General features: G+C 39.5%; 1 protein-coding gene across 4 annotated transcripts in view; it reads left to right on the forward strand.

The window, feature by feature from the left end:
- The window catches only part of MME (membrane metalloendopeptidase), a 114,038-nt gene that overhangs the window by 94,648 nt on the left and 3,029 nt on the right, over positions 1 to 16,361 (forward strand). For all 4 annotated transcript variants that reach the window (XM_042458988.1, XM_042458986.1, XM_042458987.1 and 1 more), the window contains exons 18-22: positions 78 to 197; positions 1,516 to 1,649; positions 2,721 to 2,786; positions 10,768 to 10,863; positions 11,272 to 11,348. In XM_042458988.1, the coding sequence (XP_042314922.1) occupies positions 78 to 197; positions 1,516 to 1,649; positions 2,721 to 2,786; positions 10,768 to 10,863; positions 11,272 to 11,348 (493 nt within the window). The remainder of the gene's footprint in view (positions 1 to 77; positions 198 to 1,515; positions 1,650 to 2,720; positions 2,787 to 10,767; positions 10,864 to 11,271; positions 11,349 to 16,361) is intronic.

The following is a 16,361-nucleotide window of genomic DNA, read 5'->3' on the forward strand; positions in this document are numbered from 1 at the left end:
TTTTAGGTTTGTTTTTTCATTTTGCAAATGTACACAGTCTGGAAAGGTCATCTATGGTTTCATCTCTCTGTGTCCAGTCTTTCCTGCAGGAATTTTGCAACCACCTTTCTTTAGTGCATCTCAACCTAAATCCCTGAATTATGGTGGCATCGGCATGGTCATCGGCCATGAAATCACACATGGCTTTGATGATAATGGTAAGAAAAAGAAATGTAACCATTATAATTTTTATGATTACATTGTATAAAGCATGAAGGGGAGCAATTTTGTGTTTGGTATTTACAGTTACACTTTATTTTACATGTAGAAATTATGTCCTTTTCATTGGATAAATTCCCCACAGGCTGAAAAAAGGATTATCTATGATGAAAAGTTTCAACAAATGTGTGTTCCTCTTTTTCATATTATCTGGCAGTGCAAGAGCAAATATACAAGATATGGACCTCCATATGATTCTCAGTAATATTAGTAGTAGTAATTATTTATTTCATTTATGTCCCACCTATCATAATAAGATTTTAGAGAAGTTAATAATGTTATAGAAAAACATATGGTTAAACTCACAAATTACAAATACCTAAAAACACAAGTCTATTTTTGTTGTTGTTGTATGCCTTCAAGTCATTTCTGACTTAGGACAATCCATTTCTGACTTGTGCCAAACCTACCATGGGGAGGTGGGGAGGAGATTTCTTCACAAGAGGGGGGGTTGCCTTCTTCTGGAGCTGAGAGAGTATGACTTGCCCAAGATGACCCAGTGGGATTCAAATTTGTGGCTAAAAGACAAGTAAGAGTGATGAGTGGATCTGTGACAGAAAGGACGTCCATAACCAGGAACCCCTGCTAGATGTTGTAGCCCAAATGGTACACTACTCTGCGGGTTTTGCATTACATTAACTCTCCATGAACTAAAAATGAATGGAACATAACATTTCCGAATTTTCAAAGAGCACTTAACAAATCACAACCTTTTCAGACTAGATGTTGAGATGGAGACCAAAGGCCCCACACACGTATCCCAGCAATCTTCTTTCCTTGCTAGGAGGTGCTGTTAACTCAAAGACTATGCCTGCCAAGTCCTGATGGCAATGCAGACAAAAATGAGAACAGCTCAAAAGAATCAATAGCTTGAGATTGCGCATTTTTCACAAAATGTTATAAGAAAGTGTTGATTTGTTATGAAGTTGCTTAGAATACGCATCTGTTCTATTGCTATTTACTTTATTGGTACATTGTTGGTTGGCTTGGAACTATGTACAGTGGGTGCAAAAGTACTTGTTTTTTTAATTTAAAGAAAGGCAGAGCTCAGGACATGAACCCATACTTTGCATTTCTCAGATCTCAAAAACCTGAAAAGAATTTCAACTAACAGCCCCAGAGACTACTGCCTTGGAAAGGTGCTGCTGCTCTTAATAGGATGCACCTAGACCAGGTGTATCAATGGTTTGTTGCAGCGCAAGGCAGTTTTCTATTTCCAATGTCTTTCTGACCATTCATGCATATTCCTTATTTCAGGTAGAAATTTTAATGCCAACGGAGACCTAGTAGACTGGTGGAGTCAAGAATCTGCAAAAAATTTTAAGAAACAGTCCGAGTGCATGGTATACCAGTATGGAAATTTCACATGGGATCTGGCTGGCGGACAACATGTATGTCTTTTGCTTCTTCTTATTCATCTCATTTAGATGATTGTCATTTCTATAGGTACCTGTGCTAGCATTCAGAAGAAATAATGGCCTGGTTTGGAAATTACATTAAAGAAGAACAGTAGTTAGTCTTGAGCTCAGCCATTCCCTCCTCCTCTCTTATACTACTGTAAGAAGGAAGTTAGACACATCCACCTATTATAAGAAGGAAGTCAGAAGCATTTTGGTACATTCAAATTGGAGCAATTCTTATCAGTTTAGGCTATGATTTGTTAACAAACCAGGCTAAAATAAGGCATAACAAAGAACTGTGTTTAGTTTAAAACAGAAAGTGATGCCATTTTATCTCATTTTCATGGTTACAATGGTGAGAGAAGGAAAAGACTATGGAAACAATCCAAATCTCACTCCTAATCATGCACAGAGTGCTCACGCAGCTATGATGTTTTGTTATTTCCAAATAGGAGCAAGGGTTGTGCTGATATCTATGATTCTTAAAATGGAAAAAAACAAAAAGGTCTGCAGTTCATCAGCAAGGGATGTAATTTAAGATAAACTTGATTTTGGATGCATTCACTTAGCATATCTGCAAGGCAATGTTCTCAAACGAGCTCTATGACTAGGACACAGATATTTAAGTAAATTGATAGATAGATAGCCTATAAAATTTTGGGAATTAATGTTGTCAGTGCGTTCATAATGCTGAAAGGGGTCGTGGAAGAAGCGGCGCCACGCACCGGAATGGGGCTCAAGCATACGTGCAATTTCTTTTACATGGGGGGGGGTGTCCAGAATGGATCCCCGAGTAAAAGAAGGGAGCACTGTAATCCTCACTGGCTTCTGAGTTTTCCATACCCAGTTATTTGCAACTAACCCTCTGTTAAGTCCAATTATTAAGTTCTTTCCCTCTGAAAGGTGTTCATCCTCTCCATATCTAGATTGTCTCAGTCCTCCATTTCAACCTTCAAACCATCCCTCTTTCTGCTTCCTGCAACCCATCATTTCAATCTGCAGAAAAGTCAACAATGTTTAGATTTCTTCCTTTCTTTTTTTTTCCTTGTCTTTTTTTTGCAGCTCAGTGGAATCAATACCCTTGGCGAAAACATTGCTGACAATGGTGGCATTAGACAAGCATACAGGGTGAGAAATGTCTCTCTGTCTTCACAGTTTGGAAGATTACAATAAAAAGCAGTTCAGACAAAAATAGATAATATGTAGCACAAATTGGTGGTGATTTTTCACAGAGCTGATTTACTAAAGCCACAAAGTTATTTATATATCATTTGGGGTATAATCTGGATTGTCTCTTCGAATTGGGTAGTTCAGCTCTCCCCGCATTGTATTAAAAGAATACATAAAGGGGGAGACAGGTAGGGATGTGAAAATCTCTGCCTTAACTTTGTTGTTGTTTTTTCCAACCTCATCTCTATTTCCCTCGTACTTTTCCTACCAGGTTATGATGCTTCTTTTTTTTTTCTTCCTGCATTGAAACCTTCATTTTCCCTGATGTATGCATTTCCTCATTTTCTAAAGAATATTGGTGCATTTGTTTAATCAAACACATTTTAAGCTGCTCTAGGTGAGAGGCCTGTACACATATATTTGTACATTAGTAAGCACATAGAACCTCATTTCTTCCTTATTTATGGAATGCATTCTACATTTAGGCTGAGATTTTGTTTCAGGGGATTTTGTAGCTATGTCAACTGGTGCTACCCCACAAAACTAACTTTTCAGTCTATGAAAGCTCATGCTGCCAACTTCTTTCTTTCAGTTAGTCTCAAAAGTGCTGCAAGATCTCTGTACATACATTTCTGCAGTTAGAAACTCCACTCCCCAGCAAAAGGATTTCTGAGGAATTAGAGAGCAGTATGTGATGATACCTTCCAGCCCTCACCCAGCAACAAGACACTTTGCCTGTCACAAAGTGCTCTGCTCCAGGAGAAAGCTGGAGGCATCATTACACATTGCCCTACTCTCCAGTGCCTCAGACAGCCTTCTTATGGAGGGAAGCTATGCTGATGAAAAGTTTTGGAGAAAATGTTTGGTGTTTTGCAGCAGTACAACAAACATAAATGTGACTTCCAAAATTTGCAATCTTCTAAGTCCAGCTTATGACTTCATAAATACTGAATGGGATTCCATTCTACATATACCCTCAGAGACCCCAAAATGTACTGCCCCCCACTTAGCCAGGAATAGTTCACCCAGAATTACAGTGTGTGCATGCACAATGAAGAAAGCATCTGTGATCTTTATATGAACACACACACATAAAATTCACCACTGATACTGTGTATCTTGACAAATATTTTCCAATGAGGTTGGAAAGTTTCAGGGAAATTTCTCAGCACATTTGCTCTTGACTCCCCTACACAAAGACTGGACGAGCATGCTTATGGGCACTACCACCATCGCACTACCTTTCCATAGTGGTGAAATAACCTCCTTTAAGGCAAGAAGCTATGCTGATGATAGCAGTGCTGCTGGTAGGATCTCCCATGATATTGGTGGAGGATCTCTCAAAGAGAACAGCAGTGGCACTACAGCTAATACCTTTTAGTGCTGTGTAGGCGGCAATGGTAAACCATTCCTGAAGTCCTACACCTTGAAAACCATATGTTGAGACAATCTAAAATAAAACAAGAGATAGTGCCAGGTCAGCCAGCACTGGAACAAGCTCTTGAGGAAGAGCAGAGGATAAGTACAGGTAGTGCTATGGTTAATGATGCAACTGGACTCAAACTGACAGGACATTCAGCTGTTGATGTCCTCAGAGGTGAAAGGAAAGTTGAGATCTGTACAATACATATTATAGAAACATGGAATGTGAGAAGCGTGAATCAGGGGAAGCTAGACATTGTAAAACAAGGTACAGAATATGTAAACATTGCAGTATTTGGGCTAAATGACTAAAGTGAACAGGACTGAACATTTTGAGTTAGATATTTACACAGCATTTCAAGAAATAAAAATCTAAGAAGTGGAATGGCATTAATAGTTAAGAGAGGTGTAGCAAAATCAGGCAAAGGATATAATTCAAAGTCTGTCTGAACCTTGTCAAGAAAGCTTCAGGGACAACCCATCAATATAATCATAATTCAGGTATATGCTCCTACTACAGAGGCAGAATAATAAATTGAAAGATTTCACACTGGAGTCCAGGAAGAAATTGATTACACACCAAAACAGGACATTTTGGTAGAAACAGGCAATTGGAACAAGAGTAGGAAACAGAGCAGAACCAAAGCTTGTAGGAGAATTTTGTCAAGGATCAAGAAAAGAAGCAGCAGAGCCACTGACTGAACTTTATGAAGCCAACAGTTTATTCATCACAAACACATTCTTCAGGCAACCAAAGAGGTGACTATATACATGGGCATCACTTGATGGCCAATATAGAAATCATATAGACTGCATAATTGGAATATAAGATGAAGAAGTTGCACTATCTCTCCAGAAACAAGACCAGAAGTTGATTGTGGCACAGACCATGAACTGCTAATATCAAAAATAAGAGAAAAAGTAAATCATTGTGCCAAAATACAATCTGAAGAGCATGCCTTTAGCATTTACAGATATTGTAAAAAAAGAAGATTTACACTTTTAGGCCTAACTGACTGGGAGCCCAAAAATTCTGCACTGAAACCAGAGGCGTTATGTGGGAATAATGTAAAAACAGAATATCTCTAGCCAAAAAAGAAAGAAGAGCACCACTGGATTGCAAGCAGATTGCAAGATTCAAGAAGTTAAGGACAGAAACAAAGTAAAAGTAAGTAAAAGGAGGCAGAAATAGGGCCCTGACCACAACTGTTACTTACCACAGCAAGAATCAATAACTGGTGTTAATAACTAACAGTAAATACCCCCTTTTGACCCAGCTTATTTTTATAGTGTACTTCACATAACAAGGTTCGTTTATGCTCTTAACTGAATGCTGTTATATTTAATTGTACAGATACTGCATATTTATGCTTAATATGTCATTGCTGTGTTTAAACTGGTTGTGGTTGTTTTGTTTTGTTTTTAATTTTTTTATTGCCTGGAGGTCTGTTGACTGTAATAAAGGCTTTGATTGATTGATGTAAAAACAGAATATCTCTAGCCAAAAAAGAAAGAAGAGCACCACTGGATTGCAAGCAGACTGCAAGATTCAAGAAGTTAAGGACAGAAATGAAGTAAAAGTAAAGTAAAAGGAGGCGGAAATAAGGCCCTGACCACAACTGTTCAACAAGTTGTGTATTTGGACAAACTACGAACTGCTACAATCAATGTAGAGAAATATTCAGTGACAACAAAAAAGGTAGGATAAGAGACCTCTTCCACAAGATCCAAGATTTCAAAGGGAAATTTAAACCAAGAGAGTGGGGATGCTGTACAACCAGCAGGGTAACACAATGAATGATCAAGAAGAAATAAAAAGATGGTGGAAACAATACACTGAAGAATTACAGTACAGTGGTACCCCGGGATACGAATTACCCAGCTTACGAATTTTTCGGGATACGAAAAAATCCCATAGGGATTTATTGTTTCGGCTTACGAAGGTTTTTTCGGGTTACGAAAAAACCCCGGCGCTGTTTTAAATGGAAAGGCCGCCACCGGAGGGCAGCAGAGAGCTATTTTTTCCATTAGCGCCTATGGCAATTCGGCTTACGAAGGTTTTTCGGGTTACGAAATTAGCCGCGGAACGAATTAATTTCATAACCCGAGGTACCACTGTATATAATAGAGATGAAAGTATGACAAATTCATTCAAGGAAAAACCTATACAGCTGCCCTCCCCTTACATTGGGATCCATTCTGGATTCCTCCACATAAGGGGAAATCAGCGTATGCTGGAGCCCCATTGGAACTAATGGGGCTTGCGCCCACAGCGAATGGCAGTGCACCCACAACATGAGTGCACACCCCATTAGTTCTTCCAGGGCACATGAGGGGCTCTTCCAGCGTGGCTTTCAGCATATGCTGAAAGCCACCTATAGCACACCCGCATAAAACACAGGCGCACTGTAGTTTGAAAAAAGTGAAGTAGCACTTGGGAGGGGGAAAAAATCACCAAGACCAGATGGCATAGCAATAGAAATGTTTGAAGCAACAAAGACAGGATCCATGCAAATTCTAACTAAAATCTGTCAACAGACATGGAAAACAAAATAATGGACAACAGACTGGAAATGCTCAATATACATTCCAGTCCCCAAGAAAAGAGTACACCAGGGATCTCAGTAACCACCTGGCCATTGTATTAATCTATGCAGTAAAAATGAGGTGCACAATTCTACAACAAAGACTTTTACCATATATGGAATAAGAAATGCCAGATGTGCATGCTGGGTTCAGAAGAGGAAGAGGCATGAGGGATCATATTGCAAACATACATTGGATAATGGAGCACAGCAAAAAGTTCCAGAGGAAAATCAGGCTGTGCTTTTTAAATTATAGCAAAGCCTTTGATTGTATACATCATGAAAAACTATGTATCGCTTTTAAAAAAATCGATATACCAGAACATTTGATTATCTGGATGCATTACTTGTACTCAGAATAAGATGCCACTGTTGGGATGGAATATGGAGAATTAGAGTGGTTTCCAATTGGCAAGAGGGTCAAGTGTGGCTGCATACTATCACCCAATCTGTTTAACTTGTATGCTGAACATAACATGCACAAAGATGGATTGGACTCTGAGGAAGGAGGTGTGAAAACTGGAGGAAGAAAGATCAGCAATTTAAGATATGCAGATGACACCATATTACTAGCAGAAAATAGCAAAGACTTGGAACAACTACTGTACTGAATAAGGTCAAGGAAGAAAGTGCAAAGGCAGTTTTACAGTTGAATATTTAAGAAAACATAAATTATGACCACATATTATTTGCATAACTTTAAAGTGGACAAGGAAGACACTGAGATGGTAAAATATTTCCTATAGTTTGCTTTGGTCATTAATCAAAATTGGGATTTCAGTCAAGTAATCAGAAGGTTAGGACTTGGAAGGGCAGTTATGAGGGAACTAGACAAGATCCTGAAGTGTAAAAATACACTTGCTGAATACCAAAGTTAGGATTGCCATGATTTTGTACTTCCAGTTTCTATGTATGGTTGTGAAAACGGGACAGTGAAGAAAGCTGATGAGAAGATAATCAGCTCATTTGAAATGTGGCCCTGGAAAAGTATTCTACTGATACTGTGGACTGATTAAAAAAGACAAATAAGTGGGTCCTGCGGCATATCAAGCCTGAACTCTCCCTGAAGCTATGATGACTAAACTGAGACTGTTATAGTTTGGACATATCATGAGAAAGCATGATTCACTAGAAAAAACAATAATGTTTGGGAAGATAATAGGCAGTACAAAAAGAGAAGACGACAGTACAGACTCAAGAAAGCCACAGCCCTGGATCTGCATGACCTGATGATAGGGTGACTTGGAGGCCTCTCATTTTTAGGGCTGCCATAAGTTGAAGTTGACTTGATAGCAGTTAACAATAACAACAACATATGGGGAAATAAACAGCATGGAAAAATGGAGCAAATAAGTTTAAATATAATTTTGATGAACTATTAACTGATGGGATGCTTGCTCACATGTGGTTGTGGAGGGAAATAGTCCCTTCCTTATATTGTCTTTTATCTTAATTTTTTAAAGTACAGAACACACAGTCAAATTAGCTAAATGTCCAGGACAAAGTACATTCCAGTAAAGATCACCCTATTTTTGCTTGTCTATGCAGACATTACAACTCTTATCTTTCACTTACATTGATCAAGGATATTCCCACAAGTGTAACCAGAATAAACCAAGATGAACTGTAGCTGCAAAAGATACATAGAAAACATTGTTTTTCCTTGTATCTGAATGTGTTTTTTATACTAGCCTGAAGTGATTCCAGTGGACATGAGAAACTTGCTAAAGGGCCCCAGTGCATTCTGAGCTGTAGAAGCTCTTTCAAATGGGAACACAGACTTCTTTTTACATTTAACATTGTTATGTCCTGGACAAATTATCTTGAGATTCTGTGTCATGCTACCAAATATAAGTCTCCACCAGTATACATATGGGAGGGGACAGAAGCTGCTCTTTCAGCCCAGACCACAACTGCTGGGCACAGTTCTATCTTCCTCATCCCTGACTGACTGTGGGATGAGCCCAGGCTCATTCTGGCTGCTCTTGAGCACTTACAGAACAAGAAGGAGCTTCTGCCTCCAGCATAATGCAGCCCTTTCCTCCTTTGGTGATGAATTGTAGCCACAGTGTGCCAAGGTGCAACCACATAGCCAATCAATGTATTAGTCAGCTCCATTTGTTACTGAATGCTATGTTAGGGGCATTATTGGTTATGTGGTCTAAAATGTACGCATTTGGGGATAAACCCAGATTATGCCCACATGTGTCACTAACAAGATTCCAGCCATTATATTCCATTCATAACCTACAATGCTGTGTAGCACTATTATTTTTCCATACTTATTTTGTGATGCCTGATTGGCTAGGATCAAATGTAATGGATACTGAAGGAAGCATTTAAAAAATAGCCTCAAAGCGTCAGTATTAAAGAGCTGTGGAGATACTGTATAGGGGAAAATCTGAAAAGCACAAAGTTGCAGGGGTGTGGCTGTTGTTTCTGCAGGGGCTCACACCCCCTGAAAGCCTCAATTTTCATCCTAACATAGTGCAATTCAGAAACCAAGTACATGAGAAACCATGGCATACTAGAAGACAGCTCATATGTTATCTGGCAGCCGGGTAAGACAATATTTGATTCATGTTTGCATCAAATAGTATGGCAGCATTTCATTTTGAAATGTGAAATGGAAAGGAATATTCTACCCTACACCTATAATGGATGATATAGTTGATATCAGCCAGAATCTTCTTGGTCACTTACGGTGGCTTAACTGGTGTTGCACCAGCATAAGCACATTTGGGGTATTTTAGTGCCTTCCTCCTGGCAGTGCAACAGAAGCCAGATGGTGTCAGTTGCAGCTCTGCTCTCCTGAGCTAATGGTCACTGGTAGACTGCAGAATTCACCCAGGGCCTATCCAGCTGCCATACTGAGGCAGGGGAAAAGGAGCAGCCCTCACCACTACTGACCATCAGTATCAAATATGATCTTGGCCTGTGTCTCCTTTGTCTGTGTCAATTGCAAGTTTGGGGTTTTATTTCTTTTGTGCTTCCATTATTGCAATGTGATTTAACAAATAACAATCAAACAGCCAGGTCCACTAACAATGCTGCATAATGTACTGAGTGGCTTTTCATAGAGCTGAGATTACATTTGCTGGTGGAAGTCAAGTTGGTAAGGTAAAGGAAAAACTGTTTTAACATTTGCTGCCTGTTTTATTGATTATTTTGAATCCACTGCATGTAGATATGTTTCAACAGAATGGCTTGCCCTGAAGTAATTTTCTTTTTTTAAGGAGGGCAGAAGGAAAACCTGTAAATAAAATGGAAATGCAGTGGTTAACAAGGGGGCTTGGAGAGGACAGCTTTTACTTGACATGCTTATAAACTGTTGGCAAAAAAAAAAGTTGCCAACAATTCCCTTAGTTAGTAGGTAGTTTATATAGCATTATCTCCTGGTGAGAAGTTGTTGATCACCACATCCCTCTGTGAATTTTTTACAAGCCTAAATTCATGCATTACAAAAAACAGTGAATAAATCTGATCATTGTTTGAGATATTTGAGTTCCTTATTTCTTTAAAATTAAATGATTAGTGTTTTAGCATGCCAATAAGACAAAGCAAAAGATGCTCCAGATTAGAATGTGAGTGCATTTCCTCCTCCTTATGTGATTACCAAAAGATCAGGATTTGTTCAGATTTTTTACAAAAACAGAAAGAAAACATTAATACTTAATTCTATATTGGTTTAGTGAAGGCAAAGATTACTACTGTACTTTATTTTTCACATAGTTATTTGCCAACCTGATAGTAGGTCAGTTAACAACATTGACTCTCACTGATGTGACCTTTAGGATGTGAATCAGAGTAAGCCCTGTTAAACTCAATAGGATTTCTTGCTGAATCACCATTTATGTAGCACTGCACCATTAGGAAAACATGGTGTATGTCTTTCTGTTCACTCTTTCTCTTTTTGCTTTCACCCTTTGTAGGCCTATGAAAACTTTGTCAAAAAGAATGGAAGAGAGAAACTCCTTCCTGGGCTTGACTTCAACCATAAGCAGTTGTTCTTCCTGAACTTTGCACAGGTATTATGCTTACTTTGATTGAAAGCTTTGAAAATTATTTTGAGTTGCAATTTCACAGCTAAGTTGGAAACAGCAGGCTGGCTTTTCTCCTTTTAATGTGAACTGGCAGAATTGCCAAGTCGAACAGCTTTTGTGGCAGTAGGACCAAGAGGAGAGTGGCCTGTCAGATTAAGTTAATCACAGCTAAGTGCATAAATGCATTCAAGAGGTGAATCTGGAGAGGCCCATTGCGTGTGGTCACAGACCCATTTATAGGTGCTTTGTAATATGCAGGCGTATAGACATGTTCTTTCACTGACTCAGTTTTAAATCTTCACTCATAGCCTCAAATAGATTTCAGCAAAACTAAAGTAATCATTACTGTGATAACAACCTTTCCCTCTCAATCTTTTGTTGTTGTTTTTACAGATTTGGTGTGGAACCTACAGGCCAGAATATGCTGTCAACTCTATTAAAACAGATTCCCACAGTCCAGGCAAGTTCAGGTCAGTATTTTAATGTTCCATTGCTTAATTGGGCTTGTTTATTTACACACAAAAGTCACTGCTAGGCCTGCAAATGCTCATCCCATAATAAATTTGTTGCCACAAAGCCCTTTTGCCATTTTTGTGTCTGTCAATGTTGTTGTTGTCTGAAATAATCAAAGTTATCTCTTCATCATTTTGGTGATATCAGAAGATCTAGATGATAAATTGGAAATGGTACTTGGGAGAGGGGGGAGGATTACAAATCTCAGTTGCTCCCTAGCTTGCCCTGGAACTCCTGAGCATCCATGACATTCCCAGTATTTTGGCTGTTGATGATGAGAGTGGGGACATAGGCAGGCTTGGACTAGGACATGTGAGAAGTTCTGGTGGAGTTGAAAACTGCTAGAACCAGTTTAATGGTTTGATGTATTGTACTCCATTGTGAACCGCTTTGATCTGGAGGAAAGGTGGTATACAAATAAAAGTTTTATTATTATTTATTATTACGGGTCAAGACCTATATTTTGGGAAACCTCCCTGGATATTCAGTTATGAGAGTTACAATGATGAAAGTTTGCATATGAAAATTTATCGTTTGCAAAGATCAGTAATGCCCATGTTCTATACCCGCCATTAATATTTTATTGGTACCATTAAATGAGCTATGGAGGAAGTGGTCAGAGCTAGGAAACATTACCTTTTTTGGTCTATTGCTGCTCAAGCTGACTAAGAAGTCCTGGGAGTTGTAGCCTTAAAAAGTAACTTTTTCAAGCCCTGATATTTTTACATGCCCTGATGTAATAATAAAATTATAAAGGCCCTGATGTAATTATACCATTGCACAGGGCTTTTGTGGCCTCATTAAAATGGCCCTCTGAACACAGGTGGTAAAATTCTAATGGGAATCTTTTTTACAGTAGTGTTGATCACTGAGATCCATGCACAAATCTAACCTAATCAATATGTTCAGTGTGTTTAGAAGTAACATACTCCGATTTTGTAATGTTTGCATCTAAGGAAGTAGAGTCTATGAAAGATTATGCTACAACTTCTTTCTCACACTTAGTCCCAAATGTGCTACAATATCCCTTCGCACGTACAGTGTTTGCAGTGCACACATTGGATGCATTCAGAAGAGTATGCATAGGTGTCTGCTATCAGTTCTAAGCTTCTAGGATGGTCCACATAGAGAAATTTCCTGAAATACAGTGTTTCTCTTTTAATTCAGTCAAAACAGGATAAGAATGGAAACATTAAAACACTGTGATATGTTTCTAAGTATCAGTTCTCATGAAATTGTCGGCCTGTATTCTACACCTGCTTGGCCAAATTTTGCTTCAGTTTTGAAAGTGGATCCTTGTTCAGTCAAATTCTCAGTTTGTTAGATAACCATTTGTCATATAATACATAATTACATTTGTACTCAATGCAGCCATTGTCCCTGACTCTGGCATCACAATGGTATGTTCATGGGGGTGTTTTCTTGAATTTTTAAGTTTTCCAGGAAGTCTGTAACTTTCTCCCCAAGGCAATTATATTCAAACTCCTGCGCATAGCCTAATTTCTGCTACAGTGTTTGCTTTGATCAGTTGCAATTCCCAGGACCTTTGCCTGGTGGGTGTTTTCCTTATTTGCATTGTTTGCTCATTCTTCACATTCATTACTTGCATTCAACATTTTAGTGTTCCATAACAGGGACTATATTTCATTCCTGAGTAGATATCGATGTACAGGTTATATGCCCACTCGAGGCAACTCATGTGGATGGTAGGATTATGCTATATCTAATGAGGAATGATAGCCATAAGGAAAGAAGGATGGCATCATCCATTTTATGTGAAGGAAGCAACCTTCAATCCTCCTTTTCCCATCATCACTTTGAAGGGAAAAGAAGGAAATATACGTAGTTGTACTGCGTATAGTGGTAACTTCTGAAGTAACGGGAAACTTTTAACAGGAGGAAGCTAATGGACTTGGACTTAACTTTTTGAAGTAATATTGCCCAGTGGTTCCCATAGTCGTGCCTCAAGGGCTATCCAAAAAGGCAGGCAGCTGTAGAGAACCATATCAGCTAACAATTCTGGGAGTCAAGAACATAGTCTAGTAAATCATTATGCAAGGGGATCTTGCAGAGAACCTTGGAGACTAACTAAAAGATAGGAGTTGGTAGCACAAGCTTTTGTAGACTTGAGCCTATTTCCTCAGATGCATCTGAGAAATAGGCTCAAGTCTATGAAAGTTCATGCTACCAACTTCTATCTTTCCATTAGTGTCATAGGTGTTGCAAGATGCCTTTGCATGCTAATTCTAGGAGTGTTCATCTTCTCCAGAAGCAGGACATTTCTAAAACTTAAAGGACTTCATTGCCCCAGACTTCCTGGAATTATTAATGTACCATCTGGATCTCGAAAACAGAAGTGGTAATTACATTAGTAAAAATCTGTGCCCAGTCTGGATGAGATCTGTCTCATCTCTCCCCACCTCAACTCAAAGCTTTCCTATTCCTTGTGACCTTGTCTGTAATCCCAACAGCAGTATTTCATGATGACATTGTTATGAATGGGCTATAGATCTTCTTGGTTATTTTCCTTTGTTCTTCAACTACCAGTTAACTGCTCCATTAATAATACAAGGACTGAAAATCTCTTTAGCACTGGCAGACAGCTCCATCAATGTATTGATGCAGAAGGTCTGGGAGGGATGGCAATGACATAATGGGGATCTTGTACAGGGAAGTCTCCCTGAACAATCATTGGCTGCTGGGGTGGGGGGAGACAAAGCTGCACCTGGCTCTGCCCAGCTGCTGTTGCAGAGACTAGGAAAAAACATTGTGCAAGGAGCTAGGAAGGCAAAATATCTGAAAATTTTGAAGTGAGGGGATTTTTTTACATGAGATTTTTCCAGCGATGGAGTGGAGACATCATTAATGCTGGGTTTGATTCCTATGATTCGCTCCAAGGCAAGAAACAGAAACACTTGGAGGATTGTGGAGCGTTGGGTGCGGCAGCGCGGCCTTAAGTTTGGAGATGAGGGATCTCCCTCCTCCAAATGCGCGGCATCTGAAGGTAAGTGCGGCTTATCCAGGGCCCGCAGAGCGGGAGCGTGGGGCAGCTCAGGGGCTGTCTTGTGGGACTCGCCCAACATCCTTGGGCTGTCAAAGTCCTGGAGGACATTTGGAGACAAGCCCTGACTCGCCCACAACTAAGGAAGGAGAGGAAGAGTGGAAGGAAAGAATTTTGGGGGGGGATGGGGAGGATCCAGGAGAATGGAAGAATATAGAAATAGGAAAAAATGAGAGAGAAGGCAAGAAAAATAGAAGCGAGAGGCTCAAGAGAGCGAGGAAAAAAGAGACCCTAGTTGGAGCGAGGCAGGAACTAGACTGGAGTTGCTATGGGGTTTACTCCCTCTGGTGGCAGCTCGACAAAAGAGTTTCTGTTTCCTGCCTCGGATTGAATCCTGGGAATCAAACCCAGCATTAAGGATGTCTCCGTCTCCATCGCTGAAAACAACATGTCACAAAGGTAGGTCGATGTTTATTTTTTTGCCAAAAGCAGATGATGATGATGTTGAATTACAGCATTGACACAAAAGCAATATTAGTACTCTATACAGATTGACACTCCATTTTTTAGAGCTAGCATGGTGTAGTGGTTTAAGCATTGGGCTAGGACTTTAGAAACCAGGATTAGAATCCCAGCTCTGGCAGAAGAACCCACTGGATGACCATGGGCAAGTCACATTTCCTCAGCCTCAGAGGATGGCAGTGGCAAGCCCCCTCTAGAAATGAAGGCTTTCACTGCTGGCATCTATAGCTTTCTGTGGGTTTTCAGGCTATGTGACCACATTCTGGAAGAATTTATTCCTGACATTTTGCCTGTATCTTCAGCCTGCACCCTGATGCAGGTGAAACATCAGGAATAAATTCTTCCAGAACGCAGGCACATTGCCTAGAAACCCAACAGAAAACCCCTCTGCAGAAATCTTGCCAAGAAAACCCCATTATAGAGTCACCTTAGGATTGCCATAAGTCAGAAACAACTTGAAAGCACACAATAATAACTTCTTACTTTTTTACATTAGGAACAGAAAATGTATTGACATACCTTGGTTTGGCATAAAATCATCATCTTTGGTATAGAGTCCACCTTCTATATCCACAAATTCTGTATCCACAGATACCATCATCCACAGCTTGAAAATACGCCCCCCCCAAAAAAAAAAGTCTTGATTTTTGCCATTTTTAAAATAAGAAACACCATTTTTACTATGACATTGTATATAATGGGACTACCATGAATTTTGGTATCCACAGGAGGGACTGGAACCAATCTCTAGCACATACCAAAGGGCCACTGTATTAATAATGTGATTTATTGAGACTGTGGCCAAGATCCTGCATTGTCAGACATTGCATCTCATGAAGCAATCTCTCAAAACCTACCTTTTCAGCCTGATTATGCCCCAAACAAATGTTCCCTGAGGTTTTGCAGATCAAAGTACTGGGAACTAACATCTGCAGTGCTATCCTGGTCCCAAGGCGTATTGAGAACATGCAGCTGAAGAAAACCCTGAAGTACACCTGCAACTATTTGGGTCAATGCACCCCACAACTGAGAAAACACTGCATATATCATTCCCAGTTTTCAGTACTTCAGAAGCCCTTTGATTGGGATGCTGCCATGCTGGAAAAGTGGACTATAGACAGGAATCCTCAACAGTTACAAGATTGTAAATTCAGTTTACAGTCTAGTAACTATTGAACAAGATTTGTTGTTATTGCTATTTGGCTTTTGATTTATGGTGATCCTACAAATGAGAGCCCTCCAAAGCCAAATTAAATGTATTTATTTTCAAAGACATTTACAAATAGAGCTACAAGGCATTAACTGTAAGGAGCCTCATTGGTTATACCAGCTTGTGAGGGACTGGCAAATAAAATATAATGCAATAAAAGTTGTGCTGCACATGCAGAATTACTTTTTTGGGCAATGCAGAACTCATGTATTCAGCTAATGATGGCAGAGCAGGAAT

This window comes from Sceloporus undulatus, chromosome 3 (assembly GCF_019175285.1).
Source record: "Sceloporus undulatus isolate JIND9_A2432 ecotype Alabama chromosome 3, SceUnd_v1.1, whole genome shotgun sequence".
NCBI classification, from domain to species: domain Eukaryota; kingdom Metazoa; phylum Chordata; class Lepidosauria; order Squamata; family Phrynosomatidae; genus Sceloporus; species Sceloporus undulatus.